The 21,198-nt window shown below is 41.4% G+C and overlaps 1 protein-coding gene across 1 annotated transcript; it reads right to left on the reverse strand.

Moving 5' to 3' along the window:
* Positions 1-638: 638 nt before the first annotated feature.
* lto1 (LTO1 maturation factor of ABCE1) lies at positions 639-16,873 on the reverse strand. The gene is made up of 5 exons (XM_072272772.1): positions 16,744-16,873; positions 13,491-13,596; positions 7,419-7,489; positions 3,392-3,509; positions 639-1,800 (listed from the first exon to the last, which is right to left on the reverse strand). The coding sequence occupies exons 1-5, from the start codon at positions 16,812-16,814 to the stop codon at positions 1,735-1,737; spliced, it is 432 nt and encodes a 143-aa protein (XP_072128873.1). The 5' UTR covers positions 16,815-16,873; the 3' UTR covers positions 639-1,734.
* Between the last annotated feature and the right edge of the window lie 4,325 nt (positions 16,874-21,198).

Consider the following 21,198-nt stretch of genomic DNA (forward strand, 5'->3'; position numbering starts at 1 on the left):
AGCCAGTCTAACCAACTCCAGGAAGTTTGACAAGCCTTTGGCCAATTCAGTGCTGCTCAGTGATTATCTGTGCATTGAGACAAAGTCACATGACTGTCCATTGCTGATGTCAGTGGTAAAGCCAGCAGACTCGTTGCTGTCGACGAGCATCAGTCTTATACAGATATTATCCATTTTCAAAACTGAATGTTGTTGTTGAAACCTTACTGCTTTTATTCAGTAGGCATTCAATTTGTGTATCCCATACCAAAATCCTGATCTTCAACTAAAATGGGATCAGTATATTTAAGAAAAATGTAACCATATTAATGACATCTTGTATATTTGAGACATTGAACCCATGAACATTACTTTTTTATTTCTAGCTTTGCGCTACTTATTTAACTATTTACTGTAATTCAGTTTTTTTCTATAAAGTATTGCATTGTATTGCTGCCACAAATACAACAAATTTCATGACATATGATGGTGATATTAAAACCCGATTCTGATACTGGCAAGAGAAAGAAATTCCAAAACTTAAAAAAAAATCACATACTTAAAATGTACTGTCCAAAAGCTCAAAGAACATCATGTGACTAATAACATCAAACATCATAGCATTGGTCTTTATATTAATTTTAGTTTATTAAATCCATAAATCCAATACATCAATTTAAAAACATGTGTTCAATTTTGTTTGCAGCTAAGATTTTACATCTCAGAACTACAATAAATAACTTGAACAGGTTTCCTCATTAAGCAGTTGTGAATCTGTTTATCTAGCATAGGTTTTGCAAGATACTCCAAGTACTTCTCAAAACAGTGATATGCAGCGCCAACCTTGGTTCAAGTTTCACTTCAAGGATGATTACTTGGTCCAAGCAGACTCCCTACTGCCATACTGAATGTTTGAGGCATTGTCAAAGGTGTCATATTTTTGGACAAGGTATTAATAGCCTGTGTTCTTAGGTGGATGTAGCAGATGCCAGGTCACTGCTTCCAGCAGCAGAGGTGTGACCCAGTGTCCTGGCCAATATTTATACTTTAACCAACATCACTGAGGAAAAAAACCAAGTCATTATAACATCGTCTGCATTTCTGGAATGCTTTTGAAATTTTGAAATTTGGTCACCATTGTAATGCAGAAAAGCATTTTGTGACTGCTAAAGTAGTTTGTGATGCACTGGTTGTGATAGGCACCATAATTCTTCTTAATCAGTTTTAAAATGTTGACCTTCAATTTTAACCTAACTCAGAAAAACAGGAATAAAGGAGAACCATTATGGTGATAACATTTTTGCATTACTTCTACTGATCTATCCCAACCTGTGAAAATTTGAAACAATTCAGAATTTAATACAAGCATTCCCAAGGAAAATCAACTCAAATTGATTAATAAGCTGGGAGTGGAGTACATTTCATAATCCAATTCTTTCCACGAATCTGACAGGAAATAAAACACAGGTTAGGAGCAATTGGCTCACCTCACGATAAAGAATAACTGGCAAATTAAACAAATTACTCTCCTCTTACTAAAACAATGAAATCATTTGAATTTCTTCTCTTTCTTTAGAACACCACCCTCAAACCTGTGGTTACAAAGCCACTGCCTGCTCCTGAGACATTCTGACTGTATCCAGATCTATCCTCTGCATCTGCATGCTGAAGTAACCTCAGACACAGTCTTTTGGCTACCTTGGTCAAACGTTCATCCAGAAGGAACATTTCTAAGACCAGCCATCTCACTCTGCTTCAGAAGGACATCCCAGCTGTTTTCTCCTTGTGAAAATTGGGCTGCACATTCAGCAAAGAGCAAATCTGAAACAAACAATATGTGCAATATTTTGTAATTTGGGCTCTTTTATTTCAGATCCTTGCTAAAACATTCAGTGACAAAAAGCATGTTATACTGTGAAGATAAGTAGCCTTAAATATTAATCTCTAGTTAGTAATGCTAAAGGTACTATGAGGTGACATCAGCGATAACATCACAAATGCTTTTAGTGGCAGAGGGCAATATAGAACAGTTACCATAGTGGGATAAGCTTTACTAATTGGAAGTGAATTTCTATGCAACAATTTCTTAGTTTTTAAAAAGGTCAATAATCTAAGGAATACACATTAAACAGTATCTCTGATACACTTACTCCAGTAGAGGTCATCACCAAGAAACAAAATCTCTCAGTGGGTGAGCACCTGGGGGACAGTGACCATCGCTACTTGGCCTTTAGCATTATCATGGAAAAGGATAGAATCAGAGAGGACAGGAACATTTTTAAACTGGGGATAAATTTGTCCTAGTGAGGGAGATAAAGAATGGTAGGGTGAAGGAACCATGGGTGACAAGTGAGGTCGAAAATCTAGTCAGGTGGAAGAAGGCAGCATACATGAGGTTTAGGAAGCAAGGATCAGGTGGGTCTATTGAGGAATATAGGGAAGCAAGAAAGGAGCTTAAGAAGGGGCTGTGAAGAGCAAGAAGGGGGCATGAGAAGGCCTTTGCGAGTAGGGTAAAGGAAAACCCCCCAAGACATTCTTCAATTATGTGAAGAATAAAAGGATGACACGAGTGAAGGTAGGACCGATTAGAGATAAAGGTGGGAAGATGTGCCTGGAGGCTGTGGAAGTGAGCGAGGTCCTCAATGAATACTTCCCTTCGGTATTCACCAATGAGAGGGAACTGGATGATGGTGAGGACAATATGAGTGAGGTTGATGTTCTGGAGCATGTTGATATTAAGGGAGAGGAGGTGTAGGAGCTGTTAAAATACATTAGGACGGATAAGTCCCTGGGGCCTGACGGAATATTCCCCAGGCTGCTCCATGAGGCAAGGGAAGAGATTGCTGAGCCTCTGGCTAGGATCTTTATGTCCCCATTGGTGCGTGGAATGCACTGCCTGAGTCAGTGGTGGAGGCAGATACTCTCGTTTTCAGAAGTCACTGACAGTGAACTAAGAGGATACCTGGCTGATTACACACACTGGCTTTAACCTAACACAGCAAAGGCCAAGAACTGAACCAAGACTATTTATTCTTCGCACGAGCTCAGAATCGGAATCTTCTTCCCACAAAAGTTCACCTAAACACAAACAATTCTGCAGATGCTGTTAGTTCAGAGCAACTCACAAAATGCTGGAGGAGATTACCTAAACTTGTTTCCAAACAAGAATGCAAGCTATGCACAGAAAACCATAATTCTTCATTACAAGTTTAAAATTGGCAAATCTATATCTCCCTCATTTCCATAAATGACCAAACATGAGGAAATCTGCAGATGCTGGAAATTCAAGCAACACACATCAAAGTTGCTGGTAAACGCAGCAGGCCAGGCAGCACCTCTAGGAAGAGGTACAGTCAACGTTTCGGGCTCAGACCCTTCGTCAGGACTAGACCATTGCAGCAGGCATACACACCTGTTTAAACTTGGCCCTCATCTTCTCCAAGTCACCTTGCAACCCTTCATTGGTAGGATCTTCATAAGGAAAGCTGTGAGCCATCTCCAGTATTGAATTTAGGGCTTTCAGCTTTTTACTGTAAAAATACGAAGAAAATTAAAAGAGAAAATTTTTAAAAATTTGATCAAAATCCTATACGGGCTTGGCAGAGAAGATATAGAAATATATTAATAATCAATTGAACACAGATCAGTACAGTGTGGGAAAAGGCCCTTCAACCCACTGTGTCTGTGGTGACTAATGAGGGAAATCCAAACTAATCTCTTCAATCCCTCTTTGTTGCTCATATGTCTGTCCAGCTGTCTTTTATGACATCTTGTGTTCAGATATTCCTGCACCTAGTGTCACTTACGTATGTATAATCAGTCTATGTATCTTCCCTCAATAATGAGTATACTGTTTCGGATACTGTTGTGGGGAGGATGACCTCCCAGGGGAATGCCACAGAGACCAGGTCACCAGCACTGAGCATAGGTCAGTGGTGCAGAAGGGAAAGAGGGAACTGGTAGTCACAGGGACTCAATAGTTAGAGGAACATACAGAGATTCTGTGAATGTCAACAGGACACCTAGAAGGTACGTTGCCTGCCAAACGCCAGGGTCAGCGACGTTTTGAACTGTGTCCACAGCATTTTGGAGAGGGAGGGAGCAGCCAGATGTCTTAGTACAGATTGATACCAATGACATAAGAAAGAAAAGCAATGTGGTCCTGAAGAGAGAGCTACCAGAAAGCTGAGAAGCAGGATCTCCAAGGAAGTAATTTTTGGATTGCTACCTGTGCCACACACCAGTGAGGGTAGAAACAAGATGATTTGGCAGATAAGTGCGTGACTGAGAAGCTGGTGCAGGGCTTCAGGTTCTTGGATCACTGGGATCTCATCTGCAGGAGGTATGCCCTGTACAAAAGGGACAGGTTGCACCTGAACCTGAGGGTGACCAATATTCTCACGGGGAGGTTTGTTAGCGCTATTGGGGAGGGCTTAAACTAATTTGGCAGGGGGATGGGAACCGGAGTGAAGAGAGTCAGGATAGAACAGATGGCAAAAAAAAGCAAAGAAAGCATGCAGTCAGGAAGGGCAGGCAGATGATAGGGACAAAATTGCAGCAAGCAGGGCGAGTATCAGTGCGTTAGGGATGTAGAATCAAAAAGCATAGCAAATACAGTACTCAAAGTGTTGTATCTTAATGCACGGAGTACAAGAAATAAGGTGGATGATCTTGTTGCAATGTTACAGATTGTCAGGTATGATATCAAGTCTATCACTGAATTGTGGCTGAAGGATGGTTATAGTTGGGAGCTGAATGTCCAAGGCAACACGTTGTATCAGAGGGATAGGAAGGTAGGCAGAGGGTGTGGTGTAGCTCTGCTGGTAAAGAATGGCATCAAATCAGTAGAAAGATGTGACATAGGATAGGAAGATGCTGAATCCTTGTGAGTTGAGTTAAGACCCCATGGTATTACAGGGAAGTTACTGTCATGGTTAGAGCAATGGCTGATTTGTAGGAGGCAGCAAGTGGGAATAAAAGGATTAATTTTCTGGTTGGCTACCAGTAACTACTGGTGTTCCGCAGGGGTTGGTGTTGGGACCACTTCTTTTATGCTGGAAGTCGATGATGGAATAGATAATTTTGTTGCCAAGTCTGCAGATAATACGAAGATTGGTGGAGGGGCAGGGCAGAAAACAGAAAGGTTGCAGAAGGACTTAGATTAGGAGAATGGGCAAGAAAGTGGCAAATTAAATACAATGTTGGAAAATGCATGGTCATGCACTTTGGTAGAAGAAATAAATGTGCAGATTATTTTCTAAATGGGGAGAACATCCAAAATTCTGAGATGCAAAGGGACCTGAGAGTCCTTGTGCAGAACACCCTAAAGGTTAACTTGCAGGTTGAGTCGGTGGTGAGGAAAGCAAATGCAATGTTAGCATTAATTTCAAGAGGTCTATAAGACAAGAGCAGGATGTGATGCTGAGGCTTTATAAGGTACTGGTGAGGCCTCACCTTGAGTATTGTGAACAGTTTTGGGCTCCTTATCTAAGAAAAGATGTACTGGCATTGGACAGGGTTCAGAGGAGGTTCACAAGGATGATTCCAGCAATGAAAGAGTTAACATATGAGGAAGGTTTGATAGCTCTAGGCCTGTACTCGCCTGAATTTAGAAGGATGAGAGGGGATCTCATTGAAACCTTTCGAATGTTGAGAGGCCTAGACAGGATGTTTCCTATGGTGGGGAAGCCTAGGACAAGAGGGTACAACTTCAGGATAGAGGGGCTTCCATTTAAAACAGAGATGCAGAGAAATTTCTATAGCCAGAGGGTGGTGAATTTGTGAAATTTGTTACCACAGGCAGCTGTAGAGGCCAGGTCGCTGAGTGGATCTAAGACAGAGATGCATATGTTCTTGATTGGCTACAGCATCAAAGGTTATGGGGAGGCCAGGGAGTGGGAGTAACAACCATTTTGCTCTCTTTTACTCTTGTGTACTTAAGAATGACAATAAACAATCTTGAATCTTTCAGTTGCTATTGTGTCTTCTTTCAACACTTCCCCACCAGTGCATTCCAGACACCTATCCCTCTGTGCAAAACTAAACTTACACCTTAAATCCACTCTAAAATTCATCCCTCACCTTAAAGCTATGGCCTCTAGTTGAATGCCTAGCATACCTCCTCCTTATTACTAATATCAGTGAGGAGGGACAGCAGCCTGAAGACACACACTCAACGTTTTAGGAACAGTTTCTACCCCTCCGCCAGATTTACGAATGGATAGTGAACTAACCCACTAACTCATTAAATTTGCTCTCTTTCTGCACTTTTAAAATCTATTTTTATATATAATTCTTATTGCAATTTATAGTATTTTTAAGCATGGCACTGTAATGTTTATGGAAAACAACAAATTTCACGATATACATCAGTGATTTTAAACCTGATTCTGATTCTAAAATCTTGAACTCATGTCATTGATGGGAGGAAACAGAATTGAAGTGAGCAGCAAAACAAGGAGGCCAAGTAAAGTAGAACTTGTTCTGAACTGGAATATATTGCCCGAAAGAGTGATGGAAGCAGATTTAGAAGTAACTATCGGAAGGGATATAGATAAGAGTCAGAGTAAAAGAGAGATGAGGCAAGGAAAGAAGCATGTCCATGCATGCTGACCATCAACTACCTACTTGCACTGAGGCTCTGTTAACCTCATTAAACTGGGAAGTAAAAAAACCTGTACAGATGACTCCCATATTATGACTGCTCAGGTAATGGAAATTCAACCTAACAGAATTTACAAATCTCTACCCAAAAATTTGAGATAGGGAATAAAAGTTCACTCTTACCGAATCCTAAAACAGAACAGGCGTAGAAAAAAAAGTAAAAATATACACAATATCTTTTTCAACTCTTATGTTTTGACACATGAACAGATAAGATGGCTTTGCATTATGCAAGTTCATGATATAAACCAACTTCAAGGAAGGCAGCGCTGTTTGCCACCAAGGGCTGTCTGGATAGCCATAGGGCAAGAGCAAGGGAAGGATTTGAAAGTACAAATGCAACGGGACAAATTGGTTTCTTCTGGCTCATATTCTATGATTTAATAACTTATATATATAGCATGTGTTTAAAAGACAGTGAACCTTAGTACATACAACCTACCTAGAGCAGTACTGCAAAACTTTTTCAGTACTGCAAAATTTTTCTCCAACATTGCAGAGATGTAATAGATTTCAGTTTTATGTTTCATGGCTTGCTCCACCTGTATGTTACACTAATAACTTAAGTGCAATTAGGTTCTGGAAAAATAGTTCACTAAGAGTTTCATGTCAGTCAATTTAAACACAAAGGCAAATCCATTCTGTACCAAAGATTGGTGTGAAGTCCGGGTAGATATCCTAAACATTTAATTGGTTTACTTCCTTTCACATAATGGTGTTATTTATCATCACAAGCAGTCCAGAAGCTCAGCAGCACATAACACTCATTTGCATACCCCTTTTTAACATCTTCGTTATTCTGAAGAAGATACTTCCAGGTAATTGCAAAGCCTTTGTAAAAGGAAACCTGTAAGAAAAAACGTAATCAGATTACACAACTCCCTTTTTCAAGGAGAATACATGCATGATACCAAACTAGAACTATTAAGGGCATCTGGTAGACTGAGATTTTCTTTTTTTTGGAAAAGGATCTTCATTGACAGGCGTGGCTTTCAGAATTGTAATCGAAGTATTAGGTCATGACGTTAGAACATTCCTTTGGAACTAATCAGATTCACTGATGTCCTTCAGGGAGGGAAATATGCCATCCTTGCCCAGTCTCACCTATACATGATCCTAAACCCACCAATGTGATTAACCCTCAACTCCCTCCTCAATTCAGAAGCGATTGGGATGGATAATAAACACTCACCAGCAGCACCAGTCATATCCTGTGTAACAAGAAAAAAAGAAATCCCCGACAGTGAATTTTAAAAATTTAATCCTGCATTTTAGATGATATAACATCAAACCAAATAACCTTCCAAATGACCTCCATTTTTATATTAAATCATTACTGATTCCTCAAATGTGGGATTCTCAATACTGGCAAGAAGAAATCATGGGCCATTATAGAGCTAATTTAGGCAAAGCTATTCAAGAGCTAATCTCCTAAACTGCAACTCCAAAAACATCCTATGAAGAGAATAACAAAGCATCTACCTTTTAAATGTAGAGAAAAAGTAAATACATGGGGGGGGGGGTGGGATGAGTGGAGGAAAATCAGTAGGGGAGAAGTCGGCAGCTTTCAGTTCCTGGTGTTAACGTATTGGATGATCTACCCTGGGCCGAGCACATAGATTCAATCACAATGGAGGCATGCCAGTACCTTTATTGGGAGGTTAAGGAGCTTCAGCTTGTTACAAGCACTCTAACAAACTCCTACAAATGCAAGACTAAAAATATCCAGTCTTGTTGCATCAGGGTCTGATGTGACAATTCAAATGTGGTGGGACACAAGATACTGTAGACAGTAGTGAATTTAGCACATCACAGACATATCCCTTCCCACCAAGGGCAATACCTTCAGAAGGCACTGACACAAGTTGGCAATATCCATCAAAGATCCTCACCATCAAGGCCATGCCATCTTCTCACAGGCAGGAGGTACATAGCCCTCAACTCCCACACTATCACATTCAGGAACAGCTACTACCCTTCAACCAACTGGTTCTTGAGCAAACTAGGACAACCTTAGTCACTAGTTAAGCAATAGTATAACCACTCTGATCACTTTGTAGTAATAGACTAGGTATTTTTGGTTCTAATTTTTTTGTATACAGTATGTAAAATTCTTGTGTTTCTTTAAATGCTGTTTAAGAAGCCATGTGCCTGTGATGCTGCTGCAAGTTTTTCCATTGTACCTGTAAGCACCTGTGCATATGACAATACACTCCACATTCACTTCAATAACTGCATGAAATACACCAACAAAATCTTCTGATCCTTAGTTAAGTCGCTGCTCTGGAACCTGCATCCTCCGACTCTCACTAGGCACTAGTTTCCACAGTAACAACTGCATTTTAGCATTCGTTCATACACTCAGTGGCTACTTTATCAGGTATACCTGCTAGTTTATGCAACTATCTAACAAGCCAGTCACGTGGCTGTAACTCACTGCATAAAAGCATGCAGACATGGTCAAGAGGTCCAGTTGTTGTTCAAACCAAACACCAGAATGGGAAGAAATCTTATCTAAGTGACTTGACCATGTAATGATTGCTGGTGCCAGACAGGGTGGTTCGAATATGTCAGAAACTGCTGATCTCCTGAGATTTTCACAAACAGTCTCTAGAGTTTACAGAGAATGGTGTGAAAAACAAAAACATCCAGTGAGTGGCAGTTCTGTGGGTGAAACCGCCTTCTGTATGACAGAGGTCAGAAGAGAATGGCCAGGCTGGTTCAAGCGGACAGGAAGACGACAATAATTCAAATAACCACATGATACAACAGTGATATGCAGAAGAACATCTCTGAATGCCCAACACACTGAGCCTTGAAGCAGATGGACTACAGCAGCTGAAGACCATGAATACACATACAATAGCCATTTTATTGGGTACTGAAGAATAAAGTGGCCATTGAGTGTATAATAGAAGTGACAACAACAAATTACCTTTCAATTCCCAAGTACACAACAATTTTTTAAAAATTCAGAATACCATCTCACACACAAGGGCAAATACTTCATTTCAGATGCTAATAATTTGAAAGCCTATAGCTGTTGGGGAGGGTTTAAACTAATTTAGCAGGGGAATAGGAACCAGTGATAGGCTGAAGATAGGGCAGTCAGAGTATAGAGAGGAAGTAGAACAACTGGTGAATTGGTGTGAGAAGAACAACCTAAGTCTGAATATGGAGGAGACCAAGGAAATCATTGTGGATTCCCGGAAGGTGCTGACAAACAGTGAATACATGGCTCTTCCGTAGAGAGTTAAGTGCATTAAGTTCCTGGGAATTCACATCATGGATGACACACCTGGTCCCTTAATATCACCTCCGTTTCTCCCCCCAGGCCATTAGGCTTCTGAACTCCCTACACATCAAATTCGAAGTGTCACTGGTTAATCTCTTCTGTACCTTACAATATTTAATATTGATGCACCTTAGTTTATTTATTTGTGATTCATCTGTAAGTTTTATCCTTACCAGCGTAAGTTATCATGTGCTATGTGTGTTATGTGTACTACTGTGGTTTACACCCTAGTCCAAAGAAACGTCGTCTCGTTTCCATATACATTACATGGTTATATATATCTATATAGTTAAGTGCCCCAACTTGTGGACAGCCTCAGAAGAGACGCAAGCTGCAGAGATGAACCCTAACAGCAAATCTGGAGTGGAGCCCCTAAGGCGGCTGGATGTCATTGAACATCCTTCTGGAACTTCCTACAGCCAAGCTGGTGCCAAATGTATTGCTTCATAAGCTTTCCTTTGGACTACACTGGTGAGGCTGAGAGGGGGATCTTAGCGACTGGGCATCTCAGGATCTCCATACCTTCCACCCAGGCTCGTGGTGATGATCATCATCACACATTGTCCTTCGAGACAGACCGATGCCAATCAACCAGTTAAATGACAATAAACTTGACTTGATACAAGTTGATGCAGTGTGTACTGACACTGTGAGGAAGGCCAGGCCAATGTGAGGGCAAAATTGCCATCAGTGGAATGGATTAGAGTGCAACAGGGCACAAAATTGGAAGGGTGATGAATTACGAGACTGAAGGTTTATATTTGAAAGCACACAGTATACACAGTAAGGCAGATGACAATGTAGCACAGTTAGAAATTGGCAGGTATGACATTGTGGGTATCACTGAGTCATGGTTGAAAGATCATTGTTGAGAGCTTAACATCCATTTTGTACATTGTATCAAAAGTACAGGCAGGTAGGTGGCGGGGGGGCTCTATTGGTAAAAAATTAAATCAAATCTTTTGAAAATGGTGACATAGGATCAGAAGATGCGGTATCCTTATTGGTAGAATGAAACTGCAAGGGTAAAAATATCCTAATGGGAGTTTATATATGGGCCTCCAAACAGAAGCCAGGATGTGGGATATAAATTACAATGGGGGACAGAAAAGGCGTGTATAAAGGACAATGTTACAATAGTCACAGGGTATTTCAATATGCAGGTAAATTGGGGAAATCAGGCTGGTACTGGATCCCAAGAAAGGGGATGTTTTAGAATGCCTATGAGAAGTCTTTTTTTTAAAAAAAGAGCAGTTTGTGGTTGAGCCCATTCAGTGTTGTGTAATGAACCAGAATTGAGCTTAAGATAAAGGAACCCTTAGGAGCCAGTGAGCACAATATGACAGAATTCACCCTGTAGTTTGACAGGGAGAAGATAAAAGTCAGATATTTCGGTATTATTTTGGAGTAAAGGAATTACAGAGACACGAGAGGGGAGCTGGCCAAAGTTGATTGGAAAGGGATACAATCAGAGATGACAGCAGAACAGCAATGGCTGGAGTTTCTGGAGGAAATTTGGAAGGCACAGGATAGATGTATCCCATTGGCTGATAAGGGAAGTCAAAGACAGCATAAAAGGAAAATATATACAATATAGCAAAAAATCAGTAGGAAGTTGGAGGATTGGGAAGCTTTTAAAAACCAACAGAAGGTAACTAAAGGAGAGAAAAGATGAAAAATGAAGGTAAGAGGATACTAAAAGTATTTTTACAGATATATAAAGAGCAAAAGAGAGTCAAGAGTGGATATTGGACTATTGTAAAATGACTCTGGAGAAGTAGTAATGGCAGATAAAGAAATGGCAGACAAACTTAACAAGTGTTTTGCGTCAGTCATTGGGAAGATATTAAGGATGAGGTTTCGGGGTACTTGGAGGTACCAAAAATAGTCAACATGGTGTCCTCAAGGGGAAATCCTGCCTGACAAATATGTTGAAGTTCTTTAAGGAAATAACAGGCAAGATAAACAGTCAGTGGATATTGTTTACTTGGATTTTCAGAAGACCTTTGATGAGGTGCCGTACAGGAGGCTGCTTAACAACACAAGAGCCTATGGTATAACAGGAAAGGTACTCGCATAGATAGAAAATTGGGTAACTGGCAGGAGGCAAAAAGTAGCTAGTTGGCTGGCGGTGACTAGTGGTCTTCCACAGAGTCAGTGTTGGGACCGCTTCTTTTCACGTTATAGATCTATGATTTGTGTGATGGAATGGATGTCTTTGAGGCCAAGTTTGCAAACAATACCAAGGTACATAGGTGGAGGGGCAGGTAGTGTTGAGGAAGCAAGGAGTCTACAGAAGGACTTAGATAGATTGTGAGAACGTGTAAAGAAGTGGCAGATGGAACATAGTGTAGGAAGTGTATAGTCACGCAATTTGTTCACAGGAATAAAGGCATAGTCTATTTTCTAAACGGAGAAAATTAAAAATTCAGAGTGCAAAGGGACTTGGAAGTCTTTATGCAGGATTCTGTAAAGATTAAGTTGCAGGTTGAGTCAAGGGTAAGGAAGGCAAATATAATGTTAGCATTCATTTTGAGACAACTAGAATACAAGAGCAAGGATGTAACGCTGAGGCTTTACAAGGCACTGGTCGGACTGCACTTGGGGAGCATTGTGCACTTTATCTCAGAGAAGCTGTACTGGCATTGGAAAGCATTAGGAGGAGATTCAACAGAATGATTCAGGGAATGAAAGGGTTAACGTACGACGAATGTTTGATGGCTGTGAGCCTGTACTCACTCGAGTTTGGAAGAATTGGGGGGGGGAGAGAATCTCATTGAAACTTACAGGATATTGAAAGGTCTAGAATAAATGTGGAGATCTGAGTTTGCACCGCCATTCCGCCATTATCCCACTGAACCCCATTCTCCTGCTTTCACTCTGTAATCCTGACTAATCAAGAACCCATCAACTTCCACTTTAAATATACCCAATGGCTTGGCCTCCACAGCAATCCATGGCAATGAAATACACAGATTCACCACCATCTAGTTACAGAATGTATGTGCAATAATCCACTAAATTAGCTAATCCTACTATGCATAACTCCCTTATTGGTGTTACTTCCCTCTTCACAATCTAGTGATGTCTGCTTACATTTGAACATTTAGTGTTGGCAAGAATGATCAGCAAATAATTTGCTATTATTAAGTGTACAACACGCACAAAATTCTGGAGGGACTCAGCTCAGGCAGCATCTATGGAGTGAAATCAACAGCCAATGTTCTGGGCTGACACTGTTCATCAGAAACATGGAGACTCTCCATGTACATCTGCAGGTAGTAAAATGCACTCACAGCATAGAGAGTAACATTCCAACACGTGCCAGCTCCCTCTCAAAGGGAAGAAAGGACTATAATCATCTAGTACTTTTCCTGATATATGAAAACAATTTGCTGCTAGATAATTTTGAGTATTCATTACTGTTAAGTCAGAAACCAATTTACACATAGAAATATCATTCCACCAAATCAAATATGAAATTAAATTTTAATAAAGTCATGTGCAATTGTAACTACAGCTACTTGTTCACATACTATAATTGCATATTTACCTCAGATCCAATTTTCGCACCATTTGCTAACCCATATCTCTGTCCCTCAGTTTCTCCCAATTGACCTCCTTCAATAAATCCTTCTCGATATCCTTTCCCACGAAATCTGCCATCAGGTAATAAAAATAATTATCACATTATTAATAACATTTCTTTATAAAAAGGCATTAATGTTCAAAATTATGTGCCTTTTGGAGAAGTACATTCTCACCAGCTGTCATCCGAATGAATCAAATTATTCTGCACATGAAAAAAATCACATCAAATATAGAAGAACTACATTATCACTACCTGATTTCAATAAAGATCTAGAAGTGCAACACAATCAAAAGTCTGCTTATTTTTAAGCAAATTTTCCATGCACTTGTACCACAGTAATAGAATTAACAGAGCTGATATCCATCAAGGAGACCTCAAGGTCTCCAAGAGAGCACTCTCACACACAAAAAAAATGTATTAAAATATTAATAACTATTCACTTTTTAAAAATTCAAGGTTCAATATTGTTTAAGGTCATTTCCTGTACACAAGTGTAAAGGAGAATGAAATAATTGTTACTCCAGATCTGATGCAGCCCAAAAAAAAAATTTAAAACACAATATTATAAAAAGCATAATAAATATAATTACTTAAGATAGCTCATATACATAAACTAATTGAATGCCCATACAGTGTTGCTAGGCACAGGAGTGTTTGTATATAAAGTGATGACAGGAAATAATACAGTAACTTTCTTCTTTAATTTCTACTGAATTAAACAAATTGATAGGCTTGCAAGTAGTATAAAGCCAACATCTATTAAGTTAAAAGCTTTGTTTTAAGCTGTCCATATTATGTATGAAACAGAGATACCTAAAACCACTGAAACAATGGTCAATTATGGTCACATTTCAACATAGAACAGTACAGCACAGGACCAGGCCCTTCAGCCCACAATGTTGTGCTCAACCAGCTAAAAAGTAAACCAAAGCCCCCAAAAGCTAATCCTTTCTATCTACACAATGTCTATATCCCTCCATCTTTCTCATATTCATGTGTCTCTTTAAAAGCCTCTAATATATTTGCCTCTACCACCATACCTGGCTGCGCATTCCAGGTACTGTATCCACCATTCTGAGTAAAAAACTTGCCCCTCACAAACCCCTTTGAACCTACCCCCTCTCACCTTCAATGTTTGCCTGTTGGCATTAGACATTTCTACAATGGGAAAAAATATTCCCCATCCACTCTATCTATGCCTCTCATAATCTTATAAACCCCTATCAGATCTCCCCTCGGCCTCTGCCACTTCAAAGAAAACAACCCAACATTGTCCAGCTTCTCATGATAGCACATACCCTCTAAACCAGGTACTCTTCTGCACCATCTCCAAAGCTTCAACATCCTTCCTATAGTGGGGCAATCAGAACTGTATAAAACACTTCAAGAAGACACCCAACCCACATGAAATCAATTTATGGACAGGAGGAAAATAAAGAAAGAGCACCAACATATAATTAAATAGGAGTAGGATTAGGCTACTTGGTCTTTGCAGCCTGCTCTACCATTTAACAAGTTCATGGCAGATCCCATAATATTCACCCCATTTTCCTGTCCTATTCCTATACTCTTCAATTCCCTAAATCTCCAGAAAACTATTCCACTCATCTATGAATGCAATTAATGACTGAGTCTCCAGAGCCTCAAATAGTACAGAAACTGAACATTTTTCGTGTGAAATTTTTGCACGATTCATTCTTCTATTACTTTAAGACTGTAACCTCTAGTTCTTGACTCTTCCAGGAGAGGGAACATCTTGTTGCTACCCAGGAGGGCAACTGCCTTTACTTAACAGGATGTATTTGTGAATTCTCCATCTCAAGGAGCTCAATATACTTAGTGAGAGGTTATTAAAGACTGAAGTCAACTGATTTAAGTAAATTAAGTGGAATGAAAAGTGGATAAGGTACAGGACTTCACAGTTTTGATGAAGCGTCTCGGCTCGAAATATCAAGTGTTTACACTTTTCCACATCTACAGAAGGTGCCAAAGTTTTAGATGTCATTCCGAATCTTCGCAAACACCTATGGAAGTAGAGGTGCTGCCCTGCTTTCTTTGTAATTGCACTTACATGCTGCTCCATGGGCAGGTCCTCTGAAATGATAACACCAAGGAATTTAAAATTGCTGACCCTCTCATCTCTGATCCTCCAACAAGGACTGGCTCATGGACCTCTGATTTCCTCCTCCTGTAGTCAATAATCAGTCCTTGCCTAATCTTACCAAAGGCCTGTCTTTGCCTTTAATGCTGCCATCACAAAGTCCAAGTAACCTGGATTCCATCCTGACTGTGGGCCCTGCCTGCATGTTCTCTCTATGACCTTTTGGGTTTCCTCCAAATACTTGGGTTTCTTCCACAACCCAATAATGGCTGTAGTTTATTTGGTTACAGTGCTTTGCACCTAATGCTTGGCACCAATATCTATTTTTTAAAAAAATCAGGGGGTGTTGGAGGATTACAGAATAATGGGTCAGATCAAAATGCTCTGAATGAACTTCTGTGTGTTAGGAGAATATGACAGCACCCATTTAGCGTCAATATAGAGCAACAAATTGAAGCTCAGTGGGTCAAGCAGCATCTGTGGCGGAAAACCAATAGTGGACTTTTCAGGTCAGAACGCTACATCACGACTGTCTCCAGTCTCACGCGTCTCCATCAGAGACAATATGCCAAGTATAAATACAGCTACCAGCATGCCTCGTGAGGTCAGATCTGTTAATATGAAAACCAATATATATATAATTACTAGAATCAGCCATTACTAATAGCAAACCCAGGTACAGTTTCAACTAATTCATGCTTTGTACCAAGTACCCAGTAAAAACTGAAGTCATAGAGTGAAACAGCACATAAACAGACCCTTCCACACAAGTTGCCCATGTCAATCATGGTGCCCACCACGCTAGACCCACCTACCCACGCCTGGTCCCTATCCTTCCAACACTTCCTCTCCCGTACCTAGCCACATGTCTTTTTATATGCAACAGCGAAGCTTCAAAGTCTGCCGAAATCTGGCTGCAAATTAATAACCATCGCCTGACCACCCAGTATAGAAGATGCTGGCCAGGGAGCTCAGTGTCTGCTCTGGGGCTGGGAGGCAGCGCGCATATATACGGCTTCTCCAGCACCCACGAAACCAGTTCCCCTCTACTCCCGGGAGGCTTTTACCACACTTCCGCTAACATCCCCAAAATAGAAAAAGGTTTTTTTTTACTCGTCATCAGCCAGCAGGATCGAATCAAATAAATCGTCGTCGGGTCGAGAGTGAACAGCGGCGGAATTCATCGCAAATCACCAAACCAACTCTCCGGACTCCGACCCCACATGGGAGCATGCGCGCCGGCTGTTCGGGAACCGGTCCCGGAGCATGCGCGCCGGCTGTTCGGGAACCGGTCCCGGAGCATGCGCGCCGGCGGTTCGGGAATCGGTCCTGGAGCATGCGCGCCGATTGTTAGGGAACCGGTCCCGGAGCATGCGCGCCGGCTGTTCGGGAACCGGTCTCAGAGCATGCGCTCCAAAGACTCCGGCCCGATTCTGGAGCATGCGCCTTCACATAGATTATTTTACATTATTTTACCCTGTTCCTCAACTCCTAATTTATTGGATGAAGGAAGAACTTGGAATCTTATCAAATAATAAACCAATCCAGGATAATCACTTTCTGGAAACAAACGTTTGCATGTGAGAACAAAATAAGCAGACTGGATCTATATTCTCTGAAGTTTAGTAGAAAGAAAACCGATTGAAACTCATGACAATGGAGGGGTTTTGACAGGCAGAAGCTGGAAAGATGATTTCCCCTGTGTGGAGTATCTAAAGCCAACAGACTCAAAATTAGGTGTTGCCTTAATATCTCATTTTTGAGATAACATATTGCAGTCTAGATGAAAGGTTTTGAAATGAAATATCTATTTCCCTCCAAAGGTGCCTGACTCACTTAATACATTAGTAGCATCTGCAGTCTGTTATGTCTCTGCAAAATCTCTTCACCCAGACAGAGATGAAACTCTGAAATTCTCCTTCCAGGAGGCTCTGGGTGAAGGGGATGAAGGGGGGTTCTTGGGTGCAGTCGAATTATGGTGGATTTTTGAATATTAAGGAGATGTCAAGTTACAGGAATTCCTCAGGGAATGTGGTGTGAATGTTGAGCACTACCTCACAGCACCAGAGACCCAGTTTCAATCCTGACCTCCAGTGCTATTTGGCTGGAGTTTCCATGCTCACTCTTAGCGTGCATGGGGCTCATTGGGATGATCCAGTTTACTCCCATGCCCTAAAGATAAGCAGATTGGCAGTTGAGCTGGTCGCTGTAAGGCTGCCCCTGGTGTGTTGGTGAGCTGCAGAGGCTGGAGGCAGAAGCAGGAGTTGATGAGAATGTGAGGAGATTTTAAAATAAGAGGAGATTAATGTAAATGAAATATTGATGATCAGTATGGATCCAGTGAGCAGAGGTTCCTGCTTCCATGTTTTGTCTCTCTGTGACCTGATTCAGAAGTGGAGCAGGCAGGAATGACTGACTATCCACACTTGCTTTTATTTCTTCTGTTCTCATCAGTGGATAACCCTGCCCACTTTTGATAAGTAAAGACTTCGTATGACTTCAGAACCAGGTTTAATATCGCCGGCATATGTTATGAAATGTGTTGTTATGCGACAGCAGTACGGTGCAGTACATAATAGTAGAGAAAAACTGAATTACAGAAAGTATATATATAAAATAGTTAAATAAGTAGTGCAAAAATAAAAACAAGTAGTGAGGTAGTATTCATGGGTTCAATATCCATTCAGAAATCTGATGGCAGAGGGAAAGAAGCTGTTTCTGAAACATTGAGCGTGTGCCTTCAGGCTTCTGTATCTCCTTCCTGATGGAAGCAGAGATAACAGGGCATGTCTTGGTGATGGGAGTCCTTAATGATGGACGCCAACTTTTTGAGGACTCACTCCTTGAAGATGTCCTGGATAGTATGGAGGTTAATGCCCATGATAGAGCTGACTAAGTTTACAAATCTCTGCAGCTTATCTCGATCCTGCACTGTAGCTCTCCACCACTCCCCATGCCAGATGGCGATGCAACCAGTTAGACTGTTCTCCACGGTACATCTATAGAAATTTGCAAGTCTCTTTGGTGACATACCAAATCTCCTCAACTTCCTAATGAAATGTAGCTGCTGTCATGCCTTCTTTTTAGTTGCATCAATATGTTGAGCAAAGGATAGATCCTCAGAGATGCTGACACCCAGGTACTTGAAATTGCTCACTCCTTCCACTTCTGATCCATGAGGACTGGTGCGTTTTCCCTTGTCCTACCCTTTCTGAGGTCCTCAATCAGTTCTTTGGCCTTACTGACTTAGAGCGCAAGGTTGTTGCTCTCAACCAGCGGATATATCTCACTCCTGTATGCACTCATGTCACCATCTGAAATCCTGTCAACAATAATTGTGTTGTCAGCACATTTATAGATGGCATTTGAACAGTGCCAAGCCACATGGACATGGGTGTAGAGAGAGTAGAGCAGCTGGCTAAGTACACATTCCTGAGGCACACCGGTGTTGATTGTCAATGAGGTGGAGATGTTATTTCCAATCCACACAGATTGTGATCTTCCAATTAGGAAGTTGAGCACTAGTTGCAGAGGGAGGTACAGAGGACGAGGTTTTAAAGATTTTCAATCAGAACTGTAGGAATGATTATGTTTATCGCTGAGCTGTAGTCAATAAATAGCATCCTGACAAAGGTATTAGTATTGTCCAGATGATCCAAGACCACGCAAAAAGACAATGAGGTTGCATCTACCATTGACCTTGCTGAGACAGGAGTTAATTCTAGCCTTTAAAAATCTCTCAAAGCACTTCATGGCCGTAGATGTGAGTGCTACTCAGTGGTGTCTGAAAAGTGGATGCTGTCCAAGTCGCATGCCATCTTGGACAATGTCTCCCATCCACTACATAATGGACTGGTTGGGCACAGGAGTACATTCAGCCAGAGACTCATTCCACCGAGATGCAACACAGAGCATCATAGGACGTCATTCCTGCCTGTGGCCATCAAACTTTACAACTCCTCCCTTGGAGGGTCAGACACCCTGAGCCAATAGGCTGGTCCTGGACTTATTTCCTGGCATAATTTACATATTACTATTACTATTTAACTATTTATGGTTTTATTACTATTTAATTATTTATGGTGCAACTGTAATGAAAACCAATTTCCCCCGGGATCAATAAAGTATGACTATGACTATGACTATGGACAATACGGCAGTGCACCCTGCTCTTCTTGGGCATGGCTATGACTGTTGCCCTTTTGAAGCAGGTGGAAAATTCTGACTGTAGCAATGAGAAATTGAAACTATCTTTGAACACGCCTTCCATTTGGATGGCACAGGTTTTCAGAGCCCTACCAGGTACTCCTTCGGGGCCTGTCACCTTGCGAAGGTTCACCCTCTTGAAAGACAGCCTGACTTCGGCTTCCAAGACAGAGATCACCTAGCAAGGTCTACTGGCACCATCCATAGTTGATCAATCTAATGCCGAGCAATTGTTTACTTTTCAAGTTGCCTTCTGGACTTTCAAAGTCACTCCCTAGATCTCCCGGTTCGCCTGCAAGATCTCCCAGGTTGTTTCTGGAATGCCAGCCTGAGCTCCAAGGTGCCAGCCCTACTTTCTGAGATACCCACTGTGAATTATGCTGAGTCGTTGGTCGTAGTCTTGAATTGCCTTCTGACCTCTCAGACCTGGACTCTAAGTCAACTGAGTTGTCCAGAGTGCCTCCAGAATATTTGGACCTGCTGGAGGTATTTAGCAAAAGAAAGCCACAATGCTTCCTCCACCCCCCTGAATTATTGCTGGGCAACTTGTGTATTCTGTTAGACAACTGCTGGCATCCCTCATGTTACATAACAAGGTACAATATTTGGTGGTCTGGGAAGGATATAAGACCATAAGACATAGGAGCAGAATTAGGCCATCTGGCCCATCGAGTTTGCTCCGCTATTCAATCATGGCTGATCCTTTTTTTTTCTCCTCCTCAACCCCAGTTCTTGACCCTCTCCCTGTAACCTTCAATGTCATGTCCAATCAAGAACCAATCAATCTCTGCCTTAAATACACACAACTATCTGGCCTCCACAGCTGCATGTGGCAACAAATTCCACAAATTCACCACACTTTGGCTAAAGAAATTTCTCTGCATCTCTGTTTTGAAAGGGCGCCCCTCTATTTTGCGGCTGTGCCCTCTTGTCCTAGACTCTCCCACCATGGGAAGCATCCTTTCCACATCTACTCTGTCAAGGCCTTTCAATATTGGAAAGGTTTCAATGAGATCCCCCCCGCCCCCATCCTTCTGAACTCCAGCGAGTTACAGACCCAGAACCATCAAATGTTCCTTGTATGATAACCCTTTCATTCCTGGAATCATCCGTGTGAGCTTCCCCTGGACCCTTTCCAATGCCAATACATCTTTTCTAAGATGAGGGGCCCAAAACTGTTCACAATACTCAAGGTAAGGACTCCAGCGCCTTATAAGGCCTCAGCATCTTATTCCCACTCGCTGTCTCCTACCAATCAGCCAATGCTCTAACCATGCCAGTAACTTTTCTGTAATACCATGAGCCCTTAACTTAGTAAGCAGCCTCATGTGTGGCACCTTGTCAAAGGCCTTCTGACAATCC

This window comes from Mobula birostris, chromosome 11, assembly GCF_030028105.1.
Source record: "Mobula birostris isolate sMobBir1 chromosome 11, sMobBir1.hap1, whole genome shotgun sequence".
Taxonomy (NCBI): domain Eukaryota; kingdom Metazoa; phylum Chordata; class Chondrichthyes; order Myliobatiformes; family Myliobatidae; genus Mobula; species Mobula birostris.

Excerpts from the sequence above, each read along its gene's own strand:
- lto1 (XM_072272772.1), bottom strand. The coding sequence starts at position 16,814 with ATGAATTCCGCCGCTGTTCACTCTCGACCCGACGACGATTTATTTGAT. Across the intron at positions 13,597-16,743 it reads ATCCTGCTGGCTGATGACGA|ATTTCGTGGGAAAGGATATC; the intron begins GTAAAAAAAAAC and ends ACCTGATGGCAG. Across the intron at positions 7,490-13,490 it reads GTGCGAAAATTGGATCTGAG|GTTTCCTTTTACAAAGGCTT; the intron begins GTAAATATGCAA and ends TTTTTCTTACAG.